The sequence below is a fragment of the Carassius auratus genome, chromosome 38 (assembly GCF_003368295.1).
Source record: "Carassius auratus strain Wakin chromosome 38, ASM336829v1, whole genome shotgun sequence".
Classification (NCBI taxonomy): domain Eukaryota; kingdom Metazoa; phylum Chordata; class Actinopteri; order Cypriniformes; family Cyprinidae; genus Carassius; species Carassius auratus.
The window spans coordinates 10,933,456-10,948,432 of record NC_039280.1 but is presented as its reverse complement, the minus strand read 5'-3'; the positions used below and the strand labels follow the sequence as shown (position 1 = coordinate 10,948,432).

General features: G+C 36.0%; 1 protein-coding gene across 2 annotated transcripts; it reads right to left on the bottom strand.

Annotated features, from left to right (window-relative positions):
* Window positions 1–6,987: 6,987 nt before the first annotated feature.
* Window positions 6,988–12,336, bottom strand: LOC113057051 (AP-5 complex subunit sigma-1-like). 2 transcript variants are annotated; one of them, XM_026224073.1, is made up of 4 exons: window positions 12,041–12,336; window positions 11,320–11,611; window positions 9,744–9,878; window positions 6,988–9,652 (listed from the first exon to the last, which is right to left on the bottom strand). In XM_026224073.1, exons 1-3 carry the CDS (start codon window positions 12,205–12,207, stop codon window positions 9,750–9,752), a joined length of 588 nt encoding a protein of 195 aa, XP_026079858.1. In that variant the 5' UTR covers window positions 12,208–12,336; the 3' UTR covers window positions 6,988–9,652; window positions 9,744–9,749. The 2 variants fall into 2 exon arrangements, with proteins under 2 accessions (XP_026079858.1, XP_026079857.1); XM_026224072.1 differs by having other exon boundaries at window positions 6,988–9,878.
* Between the last annotated feature and the right edge of the window lie 2,641 nt (window positions 12,337–14,977).

The window sequence follows — 14,977 nt, the reverse complement described above, 5'->3', positions numbered from 1 at the left end:
TATATTTTTTTATTGCTACGTGGCAAACAAGTTACCAGTTGGTTCAGTAGATTCTCAGAAAACAAATGAGACCCAGCATTCATGATACGCACGCTCTTAAGGCTGTGCAATTGGGCAATTAGTTGAATTAGTTGAAAGGGGTGTGTTCAAAAAAATAGCAGTGTGGCATTCAATCACTGAGGTCATCAATTTTATGAAGAAACAGGTGTGAATCAGGTGGCCCCTATTTAAGGATGAAGCCAACACTTGTTGAACATGCATTTGAAAGCTGAGGAAAATGGGTCGTTCAAGACATTGTTCAGAAGAACAGCGTACTTTGATTAAAAAGTTGATTAGAGAGGGGAAAACCTATAGAGGTGCAAAAAATGATAGGCTGTTCAGCTAAAATGATCTCCAATGCCTTAAAATGGAGAGCAAAACCAGAGAGACGTGGAAGAAAACGGAAGACAACCATCAAAATGGATAGAAGAATAACCAGAATGGCAAAGGCTCAGCCAATGATCACCTCCAGGATGATCAAAGACAGTCTGGAGTTACCTGTAAGTACTGTGACAGTTAGAAGACGTCTGTGTGAAGCTAATCTATTTTCAAGAATCCACCGCAAAGTCCCTCTGTTAAAAAAAAGGCATGTGCAGAAGAGGTTACAATTTGCCAAAGAACACATCAACTGGCCTAAAGAGAAATGGAGGAACATTTTGTGGACTGATGAGAGTAAAATTGTTCTTTTTGGGTCCAAGGGCCACAGGCAGTTTGTGAGACGACCCCCAAACTCTGAATTCAAGCCACAGTACACAGTGAAGCCAGTGAAGCATGGAGGTGCAAGCATCATGATATGGGCATGTTTCTCCTACTATGGTGTTGGGCCTATTTATCGCATACCAGGGATCATGGATCAGTTTGCATATGTTAAAATACTTGAAGAGGTCATGTTGCCCTATGCTGAAGAGGACATGCCCTTGAAATGGTTGTTTCAACAAGACAATGACCCAAAACACACTAGTAAACGGGCAAAGTCTTGGTTCCAAACCAACAAAATTAATGTTATGGAGTGGCCAGCCCAATCTCCAGACCTTAATCCAATTGAGAACTTGTGGGGTGATATCAAAAATGCTGTTTCTGAAGCAAAACCAAGAAATGTGAATGAATTGTGGAATGTTGTTAAAGAATCATGGAGTGGAATAACAGCTGAGAGGTGCCACAAGTTGGTTGACTCCATGCCACACAGATGTCAAGCAGTTTTAAAAAACTGTGGTCATACAACTAAATATTAGTTTAGTGATTCACAGGATTGCTAAATCCCAGAAAAAAAAAATGTTTGTACAAAATAGTTTTGAGTTTGTACAGTCAAAGGTAGACACTGCTATTTTTTTGAACACACCCCTTTCAACTAATTGCCCAATTGCACAGCCTTAAGAGCGTGCATATCATGAATGCTGGGTCTTGTTTGTTTTCTGACAATCTACTGAACCTACTGGTAACTTGTTTGCCACGTAGCAATAAAAAATATACTAAAAACCTTGATTATTCTGGTTAGTCACATTGTACTGCTATTATTTTGAACAATACTGTACATGGTTACATTAACTTTATTAGTTTAATAGCCTTTAATATATATTGTTTTGTTGGACAACATTGGGTGGTAAGTAAAATAAATAGAGATTAAATACAGATTTTTTTAATCCAAACACAAAAACAAAAATACCAAGATATATTTCGGATATCGCAAATCGGACAAAAAATACAGAGATGTGACTTTTTGACCATATCGCCCAACCCTACTTGAAAGAAAAATATATGGAGCAAAACAAATTGGTAAACTTTTAGGTGCCCGTGTAGGATGTGTACATTGGGATGGGATCCAGGTGGTTAGGTGAAACTGTAGGGATGGGCATGATTAATCGACGATCGATAATTGATCGTTAAGATTTTCCTCGATCATGTTAATTTGTTATCGATTAATCTAAAGCATTTTTTTATCTAATGCAGGTTGCGTTGCGTAGTGCGAGTCTTGAAGCAATTAAATGAATTTCACTGTGTGGCAGCAATTAAATATTTTACCACCAGGGTGCAATATTTGACACCCTACTCGGTTATCTGTGATCTTCCGTTTTGATTTCAAAGAGTAATCATGAAGATGTCACGGCTAAGTGTGGCGTGGGACCATTTTGATTAAAAAGGGAACTAGTTAACTGCGAACATTGCGATGGGGTGTTTAAGTACAACTCGGCCACGACTCAAATGATGTACCTGTGCATCCCGGCAACGTCAGTTCCCTCAGAGTGGGTGTTTTCGGCGGCTGGACTGACGGTCACCATGGTTGCGGTCGCGTCTGACACCAGATCATATCAACATGCTTATACGGTATTTCTCAACAAAAATCCGTAGACTCGTGCAGACGTTGTATGCTAGTTACTAAAGTTAGTTATTTTTCATGAGGCTTTAAGTAGCATAATTTGTTACGTTAGCGTAATTGTTAGGAAGGCTAATATCTGGCCTTTTCTTCTGGCTTGAATAGTTTTGAGTTACACAAAATCTGTCAGATCTAAGTATTATAATGTTTTTTTTTTATGTTATTGTTTAACATGATTCTTTTATCATTATTATTGTTTTGGAACAAATGAGGTCTCTGTTTAAGAACGCCTGCTAGCAGCTGCAGGTTCCGCTGCTTTAGAGCACTGCATATGCACGCGCATATATGTTCGGTTTGCCTGAACGTAGTTTAACTGTCTGCCACAAGTTGATCTTGTAATAAAGGTCTCACCGAGGAAAAACACGTTGTATTTTTGTATTCATTGCATTTTTTAATTATAAAAATTAAATAATTAATTATATTATAAAAAAAATTAATGATTAATCGATAGTATTCTCCCGACGATCGACTAAGAAAATTTAATCGAATGCCCATCCCTAGTATGGGGACCCCTTTTGAAAATCTGCTTAAGGCCCCCAAAACGCTAGGGCCGCCGCTGAGTAAATGATATTTTATCAGTTAAATACTTCATGGATATCATTTCGTCCCAGCCTAGATTTTCTTCTTGGAAATACATCAGTTCATGGAATGTGTAAGATTTGTAAAGATTTGTAAGATTTGTAGACCAAGAGGCATTTCTTCCAGTGCTTCCTAATCAGTATCTGTATTGTCTGACAGAAGTCATTAAACACCAAACACAGAATATTAAATGAAAATTTTACTATGTTCATTTGACAAAAACAAATATCTGTTTTCAAACAAATACACAAACCAAATTATCACAATCACACAAGCCAAAAGACACAAAACGATTCTTTACACTCTCATAATAGGTATCATTTAAACAGTTTATGTTAATGTCATAACAGCCTTTTAATGACAGAAAAGGATAATGACATTTAGTCCTAAGTGCAGAAACACACATCCCAGGGAATGGCAAGATGATGATTGAAATGTTTAGAGAGAGAATTATGGAGTGGCATTTCTCAGCCAAGGTTTATGGCATATATCAAGAGGGTTTGGAAAAATACTTCACTTTTGGACTGGTCAAGAGTCTCATAAAACCCCTGCAGGCTTGCTCAGAAAGCCAAAAGTGCAACAAAGCAGATATTTCAGACTCACTTCTACTTGCATTGTTCTGTGGATAATTTTTGCACAAGCTTTCCCCAAATAACTCTGAAACGACAAGTGACATTGTCAGTCAAATCAGAGTCTGCGACAAGCAAGATTTTTTTATGTCCCTGCTTTGATTTCTGTTTTCATATCGATGTTGAGAAACTTTGATTTCTTTATGCTCAGTGATGAAAAAAAAATATTCCCTGATTTGAGTCTGTCTATCTGCACAGTCAGATGAAGCTGTGCTCATTTGAGCCTGTATGGATGCAAACAAAAATGTCTTCATATTCTTAGCATGTAATGTCTTAGCATTATACCAATATAATCAACTGTCAATTTATTTTAAGCACTAATCTAGTTTTCTTGTTTTATGTAACTAGATTTTATATAAAGATATAGTCCATGTAATAGCAATTAGGTATTATCTACAAAAAAATAAAGGTCATGTGTTTTATAATCGGCTATGTGAGAAAACAGTGAGTCAAGCAGGATGCATCAAACAATAATAGTGTTTTTAATCCTCCGCTTACACCATGAATTCAAATTAGGTTGATGCAGGGAGAGAAAAAGAAGAAGAGAGCATAAAAACATCAATAATATCCTAACATACTCTCAAAGGCCACAATTCAAAACGTGCTTGCCTACTTGAGAGTCACATTGATAGATATGAAATGGGAAATGGGCTATTCAATTATTCCTTCACAACTGTGACAAACAGAATAATCACACCAATTTACAGCTGAGACATTTCAATGCACAGACGGGTTTAACAAACCACCTCTCACTGTTCAAGTAAAACATTAAAGGGGTCATATGATATGATTTTTACAAAGCTCATCGTTCTGAAAATCGAGGTTTGCTCTGATTGGCCAGCTACCCAGTGCATTGTGATTGGCTGAATGCCTCAAGCCTGTGACGAAAATGCTACGCCCCTTACCATACTGTGATGCCGTCTCCTGGCACGACGAGACAAAACCTGTAAAACCCATTACAAACGAGACAATTGTTACATCATGTGGGGACATAATTACTGCTTATAATGACTTATACTGTCTTTTTACGCATTGCACATCACGCTGCTTAAACGATCAACCATGTCTGCATTTGTAATCGGAGAAACAACAAACAACAAGCACTACAAAAAACATGCGCTACACTAAACTGCTCAAAACTCAAATTTGAATCATCAGTGGCAAATTCTTTAAATATGTAAACGTTCTTACAGGCTGTGAGTCGTTGAGAGAGTAGGCTACTGGTTCATGAAACAGTACTCGTCCTCTGTAAAATGCACTGCACACACTCTAATATTTGGGTTGAACTGTTCTGGAACAGTGTTGTAAATACAACTTAACCACTGATTTCCACTTACGTCTTCTTTTGGAAGGCCAAGCAAAGTAGTTTCCCTTTCACAACGAAACACACAGCTTGTCTACAACATGGCGGTCTTTGCGTGAACATTTGGGTGGCATTATGCAAATCTTCCCATATCATGACGTAGACATTTGGGGGCATGTTAGGATGAGCCATCTCTTTGTATTTGAGACTTTAGTCTTTGCAACTTTACAGATCTTCTTTATGCACCAAGAGCTTGTTACATATGACCCCTTTAACATAACAGCTCCCTCTCCGGTTGTTGATTTGTTGTTTTTCTGATGTATACATTTTATTTTTGTCATATTTTATTAAAAATAATTTTGAAATAGTGTTTAAAGTACAGGAAGTGATGGCGAGGAGCCATACTCAAATTTCCGTTTCCCAAATGAGCACCACAGCTGCTATGCCAAGGCTCTGACCCTCCTGGGTTGTTTACATAAAATTGTGTTTCTGAGTAGAGATCTTTTTTCAAAGTGTTGAATAAATGATTCCGTTTCTTCCTCCTTTTAAAAGGAAAACCCTGCTGTTCAGTGAAAAAAAAAAAAAGCAGAAATCCTCTCCTAGAGTAAACCAGGAATGGAGGTGGGAAGATCTGAGAGCTGAGACTTATTTCATTCTTTTTTTTTTTCAATCCCCTTTTTAACTTCTCTACAAATGTTCTACTAATGTCTCCCTAAAGCCCTCATTGGCTTTCATTGATAAAAAATGGTCAGTGGAAACATTCAAAGACGCCCACTGTCTTCAGGAGTTTGTGTCTAAATGAGACATAATTTAAATTAATTTTGTTTGAAGTTCAGCTGTGGACCGAGACTGACAGTCTGAACCTCAAACACACACTGACTGCATTGCTTTGTTTGTTCTTGAATGCTGAATATTGCTTTTCGTTATTCAAAAACAAAAACATGAAGGAAAAAAATCCTACCTTTCAGAGGAAGTGTGTAGGAGTTGTGATGTAGAAAATGGCAGAGAAAATATGTATCAGTCATTTACTTATACAAGAAAAGAAAAAAAAACAATAGGAAACCTGGAAACACTGGGCTCCTTAAGAACTCTAAAGCTACTGACAAAACTGGGGGTTTCTCATAGATTTAATGTGAAAACTGTCTTGGGCACAGGTTGTGTCTACAGAATTACAATCGGAATAACTTTAGGTGTAAATACAGCCCAGGTATAAGTTCTGTCAGATAGTTCAGATAGAGTTCAAATAGAAGCTAATATGTTTGGTTGTAATATAACTATATTAGACGAGCAAACACTGAATTATTAATGCACATTTAAATATGAACTCCAATAATGAAAACTTTCTTAACCTCAGGATGAAGATGTAGATGGATTTGTTTCTTCATCTGAGAAGATCCAGAGAAGTTTTGCATTACTTGCTTACCAATGGATCCTCTGCAGTGAATGGGTGGCATCAGAATGAAAAGATTAACATTAGCTGCATATTTGCTACATATTTGTTATTATCACATTTTTTACATCAAAATGTTACTAATGACTAAAATACAATGCATACCCCATAGTAATGTGTCCTCCATTGAAAAAGTCCATCCCCTGTTGTCCATCCATGTCTCACATCTGTAAAATTTCTCTCTCTACACTAACTTTTAAAATGGAGAAAGCAATATTATGGATAGAGGATTTGAGCCAGAAGCAACAGTTTGAAGTTATAATAACTATATATAACAATAATTGACTGGAGTCGTTTGGATTACTGATGTTTTTATCAGCTGTTTGCACTCTAATTCTGACGGCACCCATTCACTGCAGAGGATCTATTGGTGAGCAAGTGGTATAATAATAAATTTCTCCAAATCTGTTCAGATGAAGACACAAACTCATTTGCATCTTCGATGGCCTGAGGATGAGTACATTTTCAGCAGGTTTTTATTTTTAGGTAAAGTATTCCTCCGAGTTTTATCTCTATTCTTAATTTAGTTATGTTTAGGATTTTATCCATAATGCAAGGTTTAACATAATGAAGGTTCAAATCTTAAAAAGTTCTACTAGAAGGAAATGTACACCTGTTTAATTACATTTTATTATGAAGGGGTAAAAGAGAGTGACAGTAATAATAACACTACTACGGTTAGAGCTGAGACTCAGCATAAACTGATGCACAATTTAAATGTGATTACTTGAGGCTTTCATCAAGACCTGGGAGAAAAAAAAATATTCCCCAATTTAGGACAGAATCATCAGACAGCTGAATAACAGATTTCACAGCTGAAGTGGATCCAAATGTGCCAAGAAACGCTCTATGATTTCTGTAATAATTGCGTTTGTGTTGTGCAAGCATACATTTAAAACCAAGGCTTTTTGAACCTCTTGTGATGAATGATGAATATGTTGGAATTAATAACACACTAAATATTGTTGTGTTGTTTGAAGCAGTTGGAACAACAGGGGAGTTACCATTAAGGACAAACTGTTTCCTACTTGAATTTACTGTTTTGAAAAGATAACACTAATGTGTTTGTAAGAGGGGGAAAAAAGTCAAAGAAAATCTGTATTATAAATATCTTAATCTCCCGAGTAACTCAAATGTCTCTAAAATAAAAGAATCTGATTCTAAATGGATTGTGGACGACTTATGACATCATGAGTCTAACTTCCCTCTCTGGATTTTTTTTTGTATATTAGGATTATTCATGTGTCTTATTTATTAACGCCTACTGTTCTTAGAATATTACTAGTACTATAGTCATATCAATTTGTGGCTATATTATTGAAAACTTAATTTCTGTCAGGACCACTATTGTCAAAATGATATACACTTAGCATACAGTTTGATTTGGTGGTATGGTTCTGTTGTGGGCAAAAAAAAAAACTCCCTGCCCATTATGCAGCCTATCATGAATGAGCAGGGAGAGCAGCAATAATAAACTCCTGATTGAACGCTTCCTACAGAAACCGAATTCACCGTCTAATTTGCTCCCAAGTAAGCAAAAAAAAACTGCTGAACAATACTGAATAGAGCTTATATAGGAATGCCGTGATAGGTGTCGTACTCCTATAGATAGATGTGAATAGCTGAGAGTCAGCGGATGCAAGGTTGACTCACATGACCTGCCAGTGCCAACACTATATGCCTAATTTGTGTTCACAATATCTTCTTGAATGAAAATACACTATAAATATATACAATAACTTAAAAACAAAAATACATTCCCAATTCAAAAAGACAATCTACTGAAACTAAACTGCAAAAGTGGCTTATTCCAAAATCCTTAGATTCCTGATGTAAAACAATATAAACTCATTAACATATAACTACCCACATTCATAATTCAACATTTAATTGTCATTTCTAACATAAAACAACCAAGTTTATGCTGATAATGGCTGTGTAGCACCCACTGCTCTGCAAATGCTTCAAAAGCATCTCAACATACAGAGAAAGGGGTTAATTTAATTTTTACAAGGTCTCAAACGTTAACATTTTGTGCTGCACATTTTGCAACAGCACAGTCGCAACAGCGAAAATAATTTTCAGTCATTTTAAGAGGACCTAAAGTGGTTAAAAAATAAAAATATAGACCCCTTGAAAGCTGCCACCTGAAAATGTTATTTTTTTATTACATCCACAGAAATGCAGTGAGATTTTTGAGATATCACTAACCACATGCTACTCGATTCAAATGCTATTGTGAGGACATGTCATGTGTTAGAAGTCCTTTCAATGTGAGTGTCTAAACAACATTTCACAGCTACAGAGCATTTGGACGTAACGGGGCTCTTGTCATGCTTGATGCGAGAGAAATGCCAACCATCCCTACTCTATGAGGCAGCTGACACAAGGAAGTCAGAAAAGCCTCACATTAATCAGTCAACATATTGAACCGCAGTACTTGTGAGTTATGACTGGCCTCACACTTACTATAAGTGGACATCCTCACCCTCCCTTCATTCTCAGCACAGCATGATGACAGAGGTAACTCATCATTATTAAATCAGGGGAAAGAGAGGCTAAAAATGGATTTTCAGGAATTGTGTGATTGCTCCGTTGGCCTAGATATCAAGGCATCATACGGCCTTGTCAATCAGCCATCTCAGATCTCTTGGCAGACACACTGCTGGGAACTACTGAATTATTTTAGATGAAAGTGTTAGAGGATTATTCAAATTGCCATGCACTTGACTAAAGCAAAACATATAGCATTTAATCAAATACAACACTGCCCCCTAGAGGAGAGCCAGATAGCTAGATATTCTATAGATAGATAGATAGATAGATAGATAGATAGATAGATAGATAGATAGATAGATAGAGAGATAGAGAGATACTGCAATGGTTATTTAGTTTAATTTAATTAATGGTAATTTTGACCCAGCCAGACGGCAATAATAATAGAAATTCTGATTTTAATTAACAAGAATCTCAATGAACAACGTTATCAATTGACCATTTATGGTCAGTTAATCAGTTACTCCTGAGAAAGATCAAATGTGTAAAGAGCTTTACTTGAATAAGCTCTACAGAATCTCTCATTGATATATCAAAAGCTGTGCTACTTTTTTTTTGTGTAAGTTGGGACTTTTTTCATCCGATATCAAACTGCAATTAAAGTTTTAGAACATGTGCATTCTGGTTTATCAAAGGAAAAAACTGTTCACAATACACTTCGTGGATGCAATCTTTTACTTTTTGAATCCTATTACACCTTCAGAGAAGAAGAGGTTCCTCCAAACCTATTAAATTAGAACATCCTCCATTTATCAGGTAGTTTATATATTACTCTCTAAATATGTGGCAAATCCTCATGTTTATACCAATACACACACGGTTTCATTTGCTCACGTAGCTCGCTATCTCTTTATCCAGGGCGAGGGCAAAACGGTGGTTTAGGAAGAGGAGCTGACCATGGGGAAGCAGTCTGTGCAACAATGCGTCCACGCGATCACTTTTCAGCAACACCTGAAAATAACAGCCAGAGAGAAAATGGGTAGCATCAAATAATCCATAGTTTAGCAATTTCTGCCCATTTACTTTAAATGTGTGTCCTTGTTCACTGTATGACAACAACTCCAGCCCTATTCATACAGTAATTGGAAATAATATAATTCTTCAGTAAATTTCTGCAGAAAATACCCGAGCTCATTGGATTGCTTTTCTGTGAACATATTGATCACAATGTAATTAAAAGCTTATCATGTTTCTCACACGGAGTGTGATGTATATTCTTATCATCATTTTAATTGTGCCCACTGCTAGTCTTTTTGATGGCAAGAAACTAGGCCAGCAGACATAAGAAAAACTTGCACTCAGAGTACTTTATAAGATTGCTGGAGTTCAACAGAAGTTCAATTTCAGCTTTAACAATAAAATCAATACAATAGTTTTCAGACTCTAGGCTACATGAATCTACACAATGATACAATGAAAACACCAAACAACATAAATTCACACAACAGTCACTCAAACACACAGTAATAATGACATTTTATACTACCGTGTATTGTTTGAAGTCAGTTAGATTTTTCATTATTACCATTTCAAATAAATGCTATTCTTTTAAACTTTCTATTCAACAAATAATCCCAATGTATCATGGTTTAAAAAAAAAAAAAAAAATCTGAGCAGCACAACTCTTTTCCACATTGACAGTAATAAGAAATATTTCTTCAGCACCAAATCACTATATTAGAATAATTTCTGGAGGCTCAGGTGACACTGAAGACTGGAATAATGGCTGCTGAAAATGTAGCTTTCCCATCACAGGAATAACTAACATATGGTATATCTATATAAAAAAAATAATTAAAGAAAGTATTATAAAAAATAAAAAAAAAGTATATTTTATTTTAAATTGTAAAATTTCACAATATCACTGTTTTTATTTTTGATCAAATGCCTTAATTATCATAAGATAAAACATTTTTCTCTTACAAATCTTACCGATCCCAAACTTTTAAACTGTACATGTTCCATTTATTGGATCCAGTTAAATTTTGGTGTTGTATTTTACACCCATATGCAAACACACAAGCACAGTGAACAAATGAACATGCAAACATACATGCAACACATACAAACATCCACATGCATGCACACACAGACAAAGCAACGGACTAAAAAAATATATTGGATTTCACATTATTGTGGTATTTTGTATAAGTTCTACAAGTGAGTGTTTCAGAAAGTAATGCTTTTCAGTGAGCAGCAGTGGCTCCTCAACAAGCCACACAATATACTGTATGTTATTATTCATAGCTGTAGCACAAAACATGCTGGATTTGTCGTCATTAGTTTTTCTAACACCTTCTTTCATGGTTTTTTGTTTCTTTTCTAGAGCCCTAAAAGCAATAGTAATTGATCACCCCTACTAAAACATTCATTAGTCCCAGAAAAACATCACCTCAGCACCAGGTCCCAGCAGACGTAGCTCCTCAAAGCAGTGACGTGCAATGTTGCGAAGCACTCCCTCTGCGAGCAGGAGGTTCTCGTGTGGTCTGCAGACCAGAGTGAACGCTAGAGACTGAACCCCCAGCCACAGAACAACACTCCGATCTGGAAAGAGCTCTGCATTGCCCAGGGAAAACACACCGCTGTCAGCTTCACCCAGAGCTGCAGCCTCCTCACCCAGCACTGCCTCCACACACAAACCGCCTGAGGCCTCCCTACTCAGAGCCACAGCACTCCTCACCTGCCTGACAGAGAGAAAAGGGGCAGAAAAAAAAAAAGAGTATTGTTTCCCTTGGGTACACATACAAAGTACCAGTAAACATTGTTTCTGACAAAATAGCACTGTTACTGCAGTTGTTGCTAATACAGATATTGGTATTAGCAGGACAGTTACCCAAAAATAAAATTTCTGTCATCATGACATTCACTCACTCTCATGGATATCGTTCATATTTTCAGATGAAAGACTGTTATAATGGTTTGGAACGACATGGGGGTGAGTAAATGATGATAAAATAAAATTTTGATCATCACATTGATGATCTCAGTCATCAAAACACGATTATGATTATTGAACAAAATGATTGAACAAACATTTGCATTTAATTACCTACTACTTATTGTAATAATTTAAACGTGTTGATTTGATTGTGAGCAAGAATTTGGCATCTCACCTCGCTACCACGTGGAGTTTCTCTTTCTGCATCAGTCGTCTCTGCTCCGGTGTGCAGTCATCGGCTCCGGTCTCCGGCCCGAACACACGCGCATACAGTATCCGACTTTCGGCTGCGGAAAGCGCGCTCACTGGACACACCGTGTGGATTAAGAAACAAATCACCATAGCTGACCTGGCATATCATATACACATCTTAAGAAAAAACCCACAAGAAAATAAGTTTGTAATAAATTTGTGTCACTAATAAGTCATGATGCCAATCTAGACAAACTGTGCATGATTACTTCCGTATTTGGTCACATGACCTGAATCATGTGGTCAATTTTGCGCAGTTCTTTTTTTAGCTCTAGATGGCGCTCTTGGATGACTGATACACATAGTTATACTGTACATATCTATGGACTGATAGATGGTGGATAGATGGTGGACGAATTCTTGGCACACAACATAGTATTAAATCTATTTAACGCAAGCGAAAGTTGTAACATTTTATTAACCAATTTATTTCTAGTTTTCTTTTCTGTTTGATTTATATTTCTGTCATTTGGGACATAAATACAGTTTAAAACGTTGATTTGAACGATTTTAATATACTCTTTACCAATGAATATTAATTGAAATCAAAATTCAATATAATTTCTAAATTGTCTATAATTTATTTTTTTGGCATAATAGGTAAAAGAGTTCAATGTTTTGACTTTGCTCTCAGCATTAGAAATTGTTTACCTGTCTTCCCACCATGAATGGTCTCACTATATGTTATTTATTGGGCTTTACGGTTTTATTTGTATTTAATTGTATTTTTTAATTGTATTTTATTTTCATTTATCTATTTCTTTCTTTCTTTCTTTCTTTCATTCATTTCTTTATTTATTCTTTATTATTCTTTATTTTTTTATTTATATTATTTTTTTATGGAGGGACCTTACCTCATGTTGCATACAAATGTGGTACAAACTTTTATGTTTGTGAAAATTTAAGAAGTTAATTAATAAATGTGCTATACTGTTCTTAAGCCACCACCAAAGTTTTTCAAAACTTATCTTAAATGAATTTCATAATATACTAACTCATATAAACTAATTATGATATAGTACATTCTTCACTCTGATCTATGTACCTGTTAGGTATGCAAGTTTAAATATGTACTCTATTGACAGAAACAAAAAAAAACTTGACAAATCTTTAATTTGTTGTGATTCTAACAAGATTCTCCACTGTGTACATCTTAAACAAAGGAGTATTTTTATACGCATACAAAGTGCCATTGACAGAAAACTAAGTGTGATGTATTCAAACACATGCTCTCTGACACACAAAAAGGACAGCTGTTTTGCTTAACAACTGCTGGTCATGCTCACTTAACCCATGAGGGAGGAGGACATATCTCCTGCTACATCACTTACTGCTACATTCAGCTTAAATAAACACATCAAATACAATCAGTTTGATATCCAGCACATAACAGACTGTGACATGAACAAAAGAAGAATCAATATCCCTATGCAAGAAAATAGAAAAACTGAGAAAATCTGCTTGACAATGAATAAAAAAAAAAAAAAAGGTTGTACTGAAGATACAGGAAGACAGTGGGCAGAAACAAAGACAAGGCCACATTCAGAAGATCTTGCTCTTGCACACGTGATAGGATGTGGTTACAATGATGGCAATACTCCAGCTTTACAGCCGATTCTGGTCATTTTTAGATTCAGAAGAGGGTTCATCAGAAACACATTGACAGTGGAAACTCAGCATGTGTAAGTTCCTCTTACTCAGATTCAACTTTAACTGGCTCTTACTGGTTGAACTAAAACCACATAGGCCTATACTAGACATCCAAAGTCAAAAAAAAAAAAATTAGAAAATATTAGAAATGGTTTCTGGCACACAAAACATATTGAATTAATTACTTTAAGGCAGTTCAATTAATATGTGCATTACACAATGTGCAGGCTGTAGATGTGAAATGTAAATGGTATTAACAAAACTGTATAGAACCTTACTGCAACTCAACAAAAATCACCTCATGCGCCTATAGGGTAAACTAATAGGTATCACTATAACTTTCCCCATTTGATTCATCATAGTACCTTGAGAAAATTAATTTATATTACAGGTTTTCTGAAATGTGATGATTAAATGCATGAATGAGGCAGTAGCTTCTTAAAAATGCACAAATTTGCATGAAATCCAAGCATTAAATTCATTTTTTCAAGAGTATTTTGCATATTTCTTTTTATCACTCCATAAATCATAAACCATTTTAGAATAATATATAAATAACCTGATATTAATATTATATTTCTATAGAATATAACTGTAATGGTAGTTCTGGATAATCTGGTTTATTGACCAGCACATGAAAAGACCATTTCGGCTGTAGTGTCTGCCTTGAAACGTTAAGCAATACAGTCAAACAACTGTAGAAAGTCCAAATTCACATCTGTTATAAAGATTTACCATTCATTTGAATAGACTGAGCATGGTCTGCATTTCAGATTACTGCGTTCTACATTTGATTTAGTCTGGTGGGAATCAAGCTGCAGGCAGAATATCTAAATGTTTGGCATTGGACCAACAGCTTAAAACTTCTTGTACATCCACATGTAGGCTATAAGCTGTACTAAACACATTTTAAACTCTTAAACTTTAATTTCTTGTTTGCTCATACTGATAATAGTGTCCAGAAACACTTTTACTCATTAACCAAACAGAAACGTGAGTGCAGGAACTGGTCTGACACAGTGCCAGGATGTTAGGGAACGGCTGGGAAACTGCTGGCTCCTCCTCTGTGGAAGAACTCTGGAATGCAAATGTGTGCAGGGACACGTGCTGGTGCTTGACTAACCACATTCAAGGTCTCTGCCAGACCGGTACATTTGAAAAACAAGATGACTCAACCACCCTACGCCAGTCATTAACAGCACACAGATCA

What these genes read in the sequence shown, in the direction of transcription:
- LOC113057051 (XM_026224072.1), bottom strand. Translation starts at nt 12,207, where the DNA reads ATGGTGATTTGTTTCTTAATCCACACGGTGTGTCCAGTGAGCGCGCTT. An exon ending in AAACTCCACGTGGTAGCGAG is followed by an intron (nt 11,612 to 12,040) that starts GTGAGATGCCAA and finishes TCTCTCTGTCAG; the next exon opens with GCAGGTGAGGAGTGCTGTGG. An exon ending in TGCTGGGACCTGGTGCTGAG is followed by an intron (nt 9,879 to 11,319) that starts GTGATGTTTTTC and finishes TGTTATTTTCAG; the next exon opens with GTGTTGCTGAAAAGTGATCG.